Source organism: Fusarium subglutinans, assembly GCF_013396075.1.
Source record: "Fusarium subglutinans strain NRRL 66333 chromosome Unknown NRRL66333_c0000468, whole genome shotgun sequence".
NCBI classification, from domain to species: Eukaryota; Fungi; Ascomycota; class Sordariomycetes; order Hypocreales; family Nectriaceae; genus Fusarium; species Fusarium subglutinans.
The window spans coordinates 1-10,619 of record NW_023502531.1 but is presented as its reverse complement, the minus strand read 5'-3'; the positions used below and the strand labels follow the sequence as shown (position 1 = coordinate 10,619).

The following is a 10,619-nucleotide window of genomic DNA, read 5'->3' as shown; positions in this document are numbered from 1 at the left end:
TTAATGCCTAGCTATAGTTTACTAATACCCTAGACTTAATTATATACTTTAATAGGTTATAGCTAATATCTAAGGCTATAGGCTATAGATATATAATTTACTAATTAAAGCTAATAGTTAGTAAAGGTAATAGGTAACTTAGAAAGGTAAAGGTCTTTAATATAAAGGCAATAGATACTTTATAAGGTCTTAAAGTAGCTATATAGTTAGCCTGGCTAGAAGACTATATAACTATATACCTAGATAATATATTAGTAGCTAAAGGGTTATAGTAAAATGCCTTAAACTCCTTATAAAATATATTTCTTAAATTTTAATAAATATCTTAGGCCTATAGCCTTATTAGGGTTAAATAGTGCCTTAGGTATATAGATATTAAAGGTAATAAATAAGTAAATGCTCTAGCTAAAGCTGGCTATAAACTTTTAGAATTACCTAAGGCCTAACTAATACTAGTTTATATCTATAGATAGGCTAAAGTTAAAATAAAGAAAGATTTTAAGAACTAGTAAATTACTAATATCCCTAATAGCTATAAAAACCTTAGCCTTAAGGCTATACTAAAATATCTAAGAAAGCTTAGCCTTTATAAATACTTACTATACTATTTACTAGCAGCTAGAATAGGCTATAGAGACTTTGCTAACTACTATAAGAGATTTTAGTATAATAATACCCTGCTTAAATACTCTTATAGGCAGTAAAAATTACCTAATTACCTTTTTTATTATTAAAAGATTACCTTTAATAAGAGGCTATAGCTTATATCTATGCCTTAAAAGGAAATTAACTAAATAATAGGCAAAAAATACTAAGACTTTATTAAGTTTATAGAGGTAATAAGCTTTTTTATAAAGATCTACTTATAATACTAAATAGGGCCTAAAACTTATACTAAAAGCAAGTTAACTACCTAACTAGGTAATAAAAATACTTTTTTCTTTTTTTTTTATACTAATATTTTTCTTAGTTAAGGAAGGTATGCCTAGTTAATTAGTAGTAGGTAAGCTAATATACCTAAGGAAATAACTACTAGTAGTTATAAAAAATAGGTTTAAATAATTTAACTACTAAATAATTAAATTAAATAAGTAGTAATAGCTATACTTATATACTTTTACTAATAAAGACTAAGCTTTAGAAATAAGGCCTTTTTAAAATTAAAAGGGTAAAGAAGTTACTAAGATTCTGTTATAATTTAGATATATAGCCTTATAAAGCCTTATTTTTAGTAAGCTATTACCTGGCCTATATATAAAATAGCCTATTTTAGCTAGCTTAGTATGTCTTTTTACTCCTTGTAGAGATTGGCTAGGGGAAGCCCAGTGGGACGTTAAATAATACAATAATAACAACAAAAATACTAAGCCCTCAAGGTTCTTCCTCCTTATCCCCTAACTACCTCTCTCTTCCTTGTGATCCCATTCAGTATCTGTCCCACAATGCCGTATCATCTCCGACCTGTCACCCAAAACCCAAGTTAGCGTAGTCTGAGCCTCTGAGGCTGCCAAAGTTGCCCCTGGCGTTAGTTATAGTGTGGGCGTTTCCCCCCGCTGCCGGAGGTCGAAGCCGGCCTTTCATCGGCGAGGGAGGTTTGGAGGTCAATGAGGCTCAGTGAGATAACTTGAATGGCTGGAGGAATTTCAATCTAACCGTGCTCTTCAGCTTCGAGCATAGAATTCCAGTTGAACCAACACCTTTTGCTCGTTGCTCCACGAGACCCCATTAGCCATATGTTACACTAAAATGAAATACGTTGCCCTGATATTCATCGCAGAATGTCGTTCCACCCATATTGCTTGAATGTCGAGCCCCAGACCGTGATGCCGTCCCACAATCCGTCTACCTAGGTATCTACCATCCGTAAAGCGCCAGCCCATAAATCATACCATACCTATCATAAAATAAACCCAACCCTACTCTGCCCAGTCATCATGAAGCACATACGACGACATTAGACCGTCCCTTTTAACAAATATCAACTTACATCAGAAACCCAAACAACAGAGGGGCTGGTATCGGTATGGGAGCTCCATCATCATAGTCATCAAAATCACTCGAGTTTCCCTCACCCCATTCGTCTTCCCCATCTTGCTCCCCTTCATCATTTTCATCTTCTTCGTCTTCATCCCCATCCCCTCCGCCTATGTAGGGAGGGAAGAGCTCAAATGGAACTCCATCGCTATCGACGTCATAGTAATCTGAATGATCGTCAATCTCATCACTGACAGAGCCAAATTCAAAGTCTTCCCCTTCCTCGTCCTCGCCATCATCCTTGATTCCAATGTTAGCAGTGAGCATCTCCATCTCCGAGGGTTCCACATAGGCTATGTCGAAGGCCTCCAGGACCTTTCGCCCCTCGACCTTTAGGACCTCGGTTTTCGGAATCGCTTGCTTCACGAGTTCTTTGACATCTTCATCATCAAGCGTTGCGACATCAGTTCGGAGACCAGCTGAAAGCAGCCGGCTGGTAAATGCCCAGTTGAGTGTTGGTAAACGATCATCTGATCTTCCGACTAGAACCCTGCTTGGATGGGGCTCCCAGCGTATGAGAGATGACCAACATTCTCGATGTAGCCTCTCTGGTTTGTCGCGCAACGCGTGCGGATGTTTGGCGAGAAGTTGACATGTCTGTGGCTGATAGTCATGAGTTATGGTATACATGAAAGCACCATCAGGCATGGCCTTTGTAGGCATATGGATGTCGGCGCCCCCATTTACAAGAACAGGTGTTGTCCGCCAACAAGACCCGGATCTGAAACTATAATACAACGGTGGCTCGCCCTCGAACAGCTCATTCGGGTCCTGGCCGCGATCAAGAAGCACTTGAATCAGGCTTGATGGCTCGTCAGCAATCGGAGAAGGCTTCTCCAAGCACCGGTAGATTAACCCCTTACGGAACACGCTCGGGGTTGGGACCGACCTCATCAGGTCGGCGGCTCGTGTCCAGAGCTGCTTGTTCAGAGCTGTTTTTAAAAGATCCACCAAGAAGCCCTCAGAGGGACCTGAGATGCCGTACTTGGCGTAATCGATGTGCAAAATGAAATCCGTCTTTCCATCATCATACGGTTCGTGAACGAATATCGAGAGAAGTCTTTCCAGATCGCCCTTTTCTGGCCGCCCCCCGTTCTCAATGATCGCTCTAGCGATGTTCAAGTTCCCATGAATGATGGCCTCTGTGAATGGACGGCTGGTAGCAACACCCTTTTCGTTTGGGTCAGCACCATGCTCAATGAGAAGCTTGGCTAGAGTCGCGTGCTGATTATCCCATTCACGGTTGAAGTAGGGTTCACATTGCCGTGTGCAGATAATGTTGAGTGGAGTGATCTCGTCTCTCGAATCTTCCAATGTTGCTCCTGCATCAAGCAGCAGTTTGGCAGAATCGTACAAACCCAGAATAGCAGAGCCTTCGGCAGTTTCACCGACCCTCGCAAGCGCAGACAGACCTTCATTGTCCACCGCGTTGACATTGGCACCGCCTTCGAGCAGTGCCTGCATTGCATCTGTGTTGCAGCTCGCGCTCGCCACCATCAACGGCGTCATTCCAAGAAGAGTTTCACGTGCGTCGACATCGAAACCCTTAGTGATGAATTTCTGAATGAGTTCGGCCTCGGAGACCTTGCTAGGTTGCTTCGGAGGAGGTCCGAGGGGGTCGAAAAAGTCTTCTGGCCGGAGGTGACGAGGTCCGAGAATCAGGTGAAGAATACTGAATTGATGTACAGATAATGTCGTGACATTTGAACCCAAATCAACGAGTCTTGCGGCGTCATCGAAGCGACGTGAGAAACATGCCATCATGAGGGGTGTCAACCCCGTTTCAATGAGTCTCTTATCTATATCGGCACCATGTTCAAGGAGATATGGGACTACGGTGTCCCAGTGTCCATGCCATGTTGCTTGAAATAGTGGTGTTCCCATAAACGGTCCTTCGACATCGATGTCTTCTTGGTATTTTTCGTCAATGAGAAACTCGATGAGATCCATCATGTTCCATTTCGCAGCGTGGTGTAGTGCGGTGAGTTTGAATCTGCTCGAGTCCACCGGGGTGTCATCCTGTCGCCATGCGAGCGGTTCCAGCTCAAAGTCTATTCCCTGATAAATGACCGGCGACGCTCCACGTTTCAACAGAAACTTTGCCGTTTCGATTTGATTATGGCATATGGCGACATGTAAGGGTGTCCAGTTCCCCCCATGTAAATCCTCGAGCTCTCCTTCATCAACAGCTGGAGACTCGGTGAAGGCTTCCATGGGCAGATGTGGACGACACAAGCACACGCCCCACGAAGGGGCATCAATAGGAGCACCCGCATCGAGGAGAATCTCGATCATATCGATCCGTCCCTTACTCGCGGCAACATGTATGGGCTCCCATCTGCAATCGCTGAATATGCCGTCGTCGCAACCGGTTTCGAAGCAATCGCACATGTCGTGTGTGACATATGATGCGTCCAAGTCAACTGAGTGGTCATCGTCCTGATCCCTCCAAACAGGGTCGTCGTAGTAATTCGAATGATAGTTGTACCACTTATGCTTAGCGGCGATGCGCGGTTTGGGTCGGTGGGTGAAGGCCACCCGTGAGGCGTCGACGCCAGCTTCAAGAGCGCGGCGCAAGATATTGACGTCTCCCTTTTCGACAGCCCAATGTATGGCACCCGGTCTATCCGATCGAGCTTCGCGTTTCCAGAGAATCGGGCTGGCGATATCGTAGCAGTGTCGGTTGGCTCGTGATAAGCTAGCTATATCATATTTCTTGACCAAGAAGCCGGCGATATTACAGAGGACCTCGTTTGGCAGCCTGTCCAGCGAAGGCATGGTGGGCGAGCTACCTTGGGCGACGAGGGACCTGGAGATGAGAATGATGCAAGGAAAGAAAAGTTCAAGTATGACTGAGTGAGTACGCCTAATAATAATCCATGGCAATGGAATTTCTCGACTTTCCCGAAGTGGACCTGTTTGGCGAAGCTCTTGCATCACGCCAAAGCTCGATGAGCCAACCAGATTGAGATTTAGCGGAGTTCGCTCCGCATCTAGCGCCATCAGCCCTGTCCTGGTCAACTGAAGCACTGTCCATTCGTTCCATGTTTGGTGATAGTCCCAATACCTCGGGAGCACGTATCATTTCATCGGGAGGAAACAAGCACTTTAGATGGAAAAGGAGAGGAGAAGTTTATATCTTTTCTTTTGACCTATAGCAATGTAACTGAACTTGGTCGTTACCGTTATGCCCGCTGACTTGTAGTCCAGAAGTGCCAGCGTCTGAAGGCTATAGACTACAGGGGGTTGGCCCACTATCAAATCGTACATTGTTTTAGTCAAGACATCCATCCATCGGATTGAACAGCAGGTCCATACTCTAATGAAGGTTTGGTTGAAACATGGGTACATGATAGAAGCAATGGGCTCAGATATTCCTGTGTCAATTGGAAACAAGGGAGGAAATATAAAAGCGTGTTGAAGAATCAAAATACAATTCATCCCTGGAGAAGGCTCATTTACTTGGCACAGATCCAACAAGTTTGGCTATGCAGCGGCTTGGAGATACTCCCCTTTCACCGAATGTCATCGATGTGCAGGTTTCTTTTGCTGAAATGTGCACACTCTCCCATATGCGCCCCGGAATGTTATTCGTGGTTTTCTCACTTTCTCTGTGCTTTGTGAAGTCAAAGGGCAACCCAGCCTCAATGTAGACCACACTCGGCCCATTCTGCCTTAGACTTACAACGGGAAGCCAACCAACATGAAATGGAGGGTACAAACACACGGCTATACGCCCTCAACTAAAAGTCAAAATGGAATAACAGAGCGAAGCAACATTATATAAACCAGAGCCCTACCTCCCTTTCCTAGAGGGTTCTCACTACTTTATCCATACTCCTGCATTGACTATCAACACCATGGGCGTTGGACCGCCTCGTCTAGACAAATACGACAAGATTCTCTCACGTCTTTTTGAGAATCTTGCACTGTTCCATATACTCAAAGGCATTGATGGCCCTCACATGGTCACCGCCCATGCTCCAACTGATGTTCGAGGTATCAGACGCAGGTTCCTCAAAAACTTGTGTTTCATCTGCGATTATCGAAAGGGCGGAGACACTACTACTTCAATTGCTCTAGAATCCCAGACAAACGAGATTATTCTCTGGGTTGCTGCGAACTTCACGCCACACAATAAAGTCATCCTGTTCCTGAACGATATTCTTCAACAGCTACAAACGGACCCGAAAGGGACCGAGGAAGAACGAGAAAGGCTGAGACAGAAGTTGACAAAGAAATGCATTGACTTTGCAGCCCCAAGGCTGAAGAAAGAGTGCAAGCTGTTATGGCGGGCTACTCGTTATTGTGAAAAGTATCTGCAAGAAGATGCCACAGCTGTCCAAGGAGCTGGTAAGTTAAGTCATAACAACAGGAAGAGGCATGGCTAACCAAGGATGTCCATAGAAAGAAGATCCCTCCTTGAGTGGCTACCTCGATTCTCTGATACTAATACCGACACTCTAGCCCTTTGTCAAACTGCTTACAATTCTCGACATGATTTTCAGATGTCAAGCCTTATTAGGTCTCTGAGTAGCGAACTTGGCGTTGCGCCTCAAGAAACTGCGATGAACGTCAAGGCAGTCCGACATTTGATAGGTCGTCTTGCCGAAAGAATCCGCATACCAGCGCTCCTGATTGATGATTTCCTCAAGTTAGGACCACTGTTCAACTCTTATCAGATCAAGAAAGTTCAAGCTCCTACCCCAGCAATTGTTCCACCAGCGGATGGGCTCAGGAACCTCAACTCGATCTTGAAAAGGATACTACAGCCTGGGGATCCCCGCCTTGAGGATATGCAGAGATATCTCGCTCGTTTAGATGGGCCACTAAAACTGGAAGATGCCATTAGATCCATGTACAGCGAAGATAACGGCCAAGTGCTTGTACACTCAGAGATTCAGGTACTAGAAGAATTTCATCGTAACCAACGCAGCTTTGTCGGTAGCGATCGTTACATAGCATGCAGTAAGCTTGCATGTCTATGCTGCAAATTCTACTTTAGACACCACCCTGGAAAATTCGAGGAACCCGAGTCTCATCAGAAAGCATACCTGAACTGGAGACCTATTGAGTTGCCAGGCGGATGGAAGAATGAGCACTGGCCGCATCAGCGTAAAGCCTTGGGGATGCTTAGCAGTGAGCTGAGTACAGCAGTTGAAAAGCAGATTGAAACTCAGCAACAGCCTGCCCCATGGCAACCTGACTCTGTGACGAATATCACCGAGACTATGAGCTCTGCAAGCCTTGGCGAGGTTGAGGCTGACGAAGTCTTGGGAATTGACGATGGATGGAGTGACGGTGAGTTTATCAAAGCTTACGCCAGTGTCGAACGGTATATTGACATCACCACTCACAGATTCTGCCTCATTGGCACAAATACACAAAGATGAATCTAGCGATGAGAACGACGATAGCGATAGCGAGTCGGATGGAGGCGTAGGATTGGATGCTTGAAGTGATAGGAGTATATATCTAAGATTTTAGTTATACTACCATTAACATTTTGTAAATTTAGAAAGAAACCAGCAACGGATGAATACGAAATTGAATTTGCTCTCGGTGCAAGCTATTAAAAGGACCGGCTAGCTACGGCGCTTCCTCTCCCTCTTCTTTCCACGATGTGCCTCCCGCTCATGTCTACTCAAGTTGCACTTCCTGGTGAACCACTCATTGCATAACAAACACTGGAAGGTCTTCTGGGAGCGGTGAGTCTTAAAGTGCCGTTTCATGTCCTTCTGCCAAGCATCTGTGTAGCTACAGCCAGGCCAGGAACAGTGAACAGGTCTGGTATGAGTCCGAAGATGATTGCTGAGTTCTCGTTAGCAACGTGGACATAGAGAATCAAAGGATCAAAAGACTCACTTCCGCTTGCGATTCTCGTCAAAAGACTTATCGCATTTGGGCCAGTTGCAAAAAAATATTCCATTTCTTGTGAACTCGTCACTTTTCAAACGAGTGACGGTATCTTCTTCGAACCTTTGCTTGCTGCTCGTTTCTGAACATGAACTATTATCTGTCGGGGTCTCAGCAGGAGGAGAACTAAAGACTGGAGAGATGAGGTCAAAAGATTGTATCTGAGTTCTATCACTTCCTAAAACCACGGGAGAGAATGAATCAAGCACTGTGTCGTTTGACTGGCTGCCTACAGAATCCGCACTCTATAGAGTGGATGTGGGGTCTGGGGAGCCAGAGAGCGATACATATCCTGGAATCACCTCATATGCGGATTCAGGAAGATCGAGAAGAGATACAGGCGAGGATGAGAGATCGAACTGAGCTGCTTCGACATCGCTGAGATGCGAATCCATCCCGATAATCGGCGCTGCGAAGTCAAAGTCGGAGAAGTCGTCCACAGCTGTAGGTGCGGAGTTCATAGCCAAGCCAAGGACATCTTCTTGGTCCATCAAAGGGCCAAGAGAAACGAGATCCTGCGGCCAATCTAGATACAGGGCGGTGCAACGTCAGTACAGCGGTTGGTGGAGTATTCCCCAAGCATAATGACTCGAGCCTGACACTCTTAACTTACGGCTGAGCGAATTGTCCGAGCCTACGAAACTTAATTCCGTAGGCTCGTCCTGAATCTGGGGAAGCGATTGAGTATCACTCATGAACTAGACGCTGTAAATGGGATTGGAAAGAGGGTGCGTTTACAAAGAAACTCTCAGACGAAGCGTTTCATTTTATACTCTGTTGTTGTTTTCTCTAGGTATGTCTCATATACTCTCGGCATGGCTTGAAATGACACCTTGAGTAGGCTTTCTCGCAACCTCTTGGCACGGTCGACCCCTCAATTGGAGGTTAGAAGTCATGTTATTGGTATTTGGTTGGCCATGTTTGTTGGTCGGAAGTGTAAAAATGCCCGCTAGGGGAGGCCTACCTTATCTTATTGGACATAAGTACACCGAGTTTGCGGCCAGCGGGAACTTTGGCTTACACGGCCCGGGCTGAGGAGACTATGTAGGCTACATGTCTTGGAGTGAACTCAATGGATTTAATGGTGTACTCTAATTACCTGCCTTGTGAGTTCCGAGGGCTGCTCATTGGAGGTGACAGTAGCGAGGTAACCTTGTGCCTGGCGAAGTGTAATAAGTTGCAACCAACACCTGTCAGTCTTACCACCACCTCCAACTGAGGCTCTGGTTTTTCACGATATCAGACTTGACGAGAGAATAACACCTTTGGTTGCCTCACCGCACCAAGACAGGCAATGCTTTATCTCTCAACCTAACGCAAAGACATTGCAACACACAACGATGTCATCAAGCCACAACTTGGGGTAAAGTCACTGCCTAAACCATAACAAGTGGAATACAAATGGAGAAACTCGTCAACTCGTCCAGGTCTAGACTGAAGATATTCTCCACAACCAAACCACGCCGTTGAAGCCATGAGCGAGCCCGGTTCCTAGGCTAAGAGGAATTGAGGATAAGGTTATCAAGAATAGACATTGACTAACCAAAATCCATTTCAAATCATGAGAGGTTTGCACTGACTAGCATCATATGATCATGATGGTATTTTCACGTCTAAGCCGCCGCCAAGTAACGTTATGCTTCAATTAGTTGCCTGATAGGACATCGAGATTGAGTTTACGTTTGGAAGAAAATGCCCGCTCGAAAATTCCGACTCCTGTGATACTATTCTGGAGGAATGTTTGTGATCTCATACGAACAGGCCACACGTAATTGAGATATGAACCACATTTATGATATAATTCACGACGCAGGACATGAGTGATCGTCGCAGTGACACATACAAAAAGACCCTGGTGATATCATCTCAAGGGATATAAAACCGCCATCTCGTAAAGATCTGTTGAGATTATATATCTTAAGCTTTAATAAGAATATTATTTTATAAAAGCTTAATATTATAAGTCGATGTAGATGGTATCTGCCTCTCCAGGTGCTCAGCACCACAAGCGTAACTGGCCTTGGATCTTTCTAGAGAAGTTAATTATTAAAGACTTTGCTATTATATTAAAGTTAAAGTGTATTTTCTAACCTTATAATTAACTTATAAACTTAACTTTACTACTACCTTTTAATTACTTTAAACTTTCTTTTTAACTTTCTTTTTTAATTATACTAATATTAAAAAGTAAAGTCTTTTTATAGCTAATATATAAAATATAGCTAATAAGGTTTTATAATAAAAATAATATAATATAATACTTATTTTTTAATATATTATAATATATAGTATTATATACTATATTAAAAAATATAATAACCTTAATATTAAGTCTTAAAGTTATATAGCTACTGCCTTAAACCTTATAATCTAACTAAATAAGTAGCTTTAATTTTTTTTCTTTATTTTTTTTTCTTTCTATTAGCCTTATAAGGCCATTAAGCTTTTAACTTCTGTATAATGGCTTAAACAGTAAGGCCTTTATAGCAGGCTAGTATCTTAAAACTTAATATTAGTAAAGGTTTATCTGCCTTAGTAGCGTAATTACTGCCTTAATTAAGCAGTATAAATACTACCTATAGGTCCATTACCCCTTAGTAGCTATGTCAGGTCCCTTTCTTTATCCTACCTATAAGACTAAGATACTGCAGGTTAGCTTTTAGCATAAC

General features: G+C 43.7%; 3 protein-coding genes across 3 annotated transcripts; 1 reads left to right on the top strand and 2 right to left on the bottom strand.

Moving 5' to 3' along the window:
- Nucleotides 1-1,983: 1,983 nt before the first annotated feature.
- FSUBG_14013 (uncharacterized protein) lies at nucleotides 1,984-4,812 on the bottom strand (the record flags this gene model as incomplete). The annotated part of the gene is made up of 1 exon (XM_036678964.1): nucleotides 1,984-4,812. The coding sequence occupies one exon, from the start codon at nucleotides 4,810-4,812 to the stop codon at nucleotides 1,984-1,986; it is 2,829 nt and encodes a 942-aa protein (XP_036530528.1).
- A 1,082-nt stretch (nucleotides 4,813-5,894) lies between these two features.
- FSUBG_14012 (uncharacterized protein) lies at nucleotides 5,895-7,491 on the top strand (the record flags this gene model as incomplete). Its single annotated transcript, XM_036678963.1, has 3 exons — nucleotides 5,895-6,387; nucleotides 6,502-7,335; nucleotides 7,394-7,491. The coding sequence occupies 3 exons, from the start codon at nucleotides 5,895-5,897 to the stop codon at nucleotides 7,489-7,491; spliced, it is 1,425 nt and encodes a 474-aa protein (XP_036530527.1).
- Nucleotides 7,492-8,195: 704 nt separating this feature from the next.
- On the bottom strand, nucleotides 8,196-8,645 carry FSUBG_14011 (uncharacterized protein; the record flags this gene model as incomplete). Its single annotated transcript, XM_036678962.1, has 2 exons — nucleotides 8,196-8,476; nucleotides 8,564-8,645. 2 exons carry the CDS (start codon nucleotides 8,643-8,645, stop codon nucleotides 8,196-8,198), a joined length of 363 nt encoding a protein of 120 aa, XP_036530526.1.
- Between the last annotated feature and the right edge of the window lie 1,974 nt (nucleotides 8,646-10,619).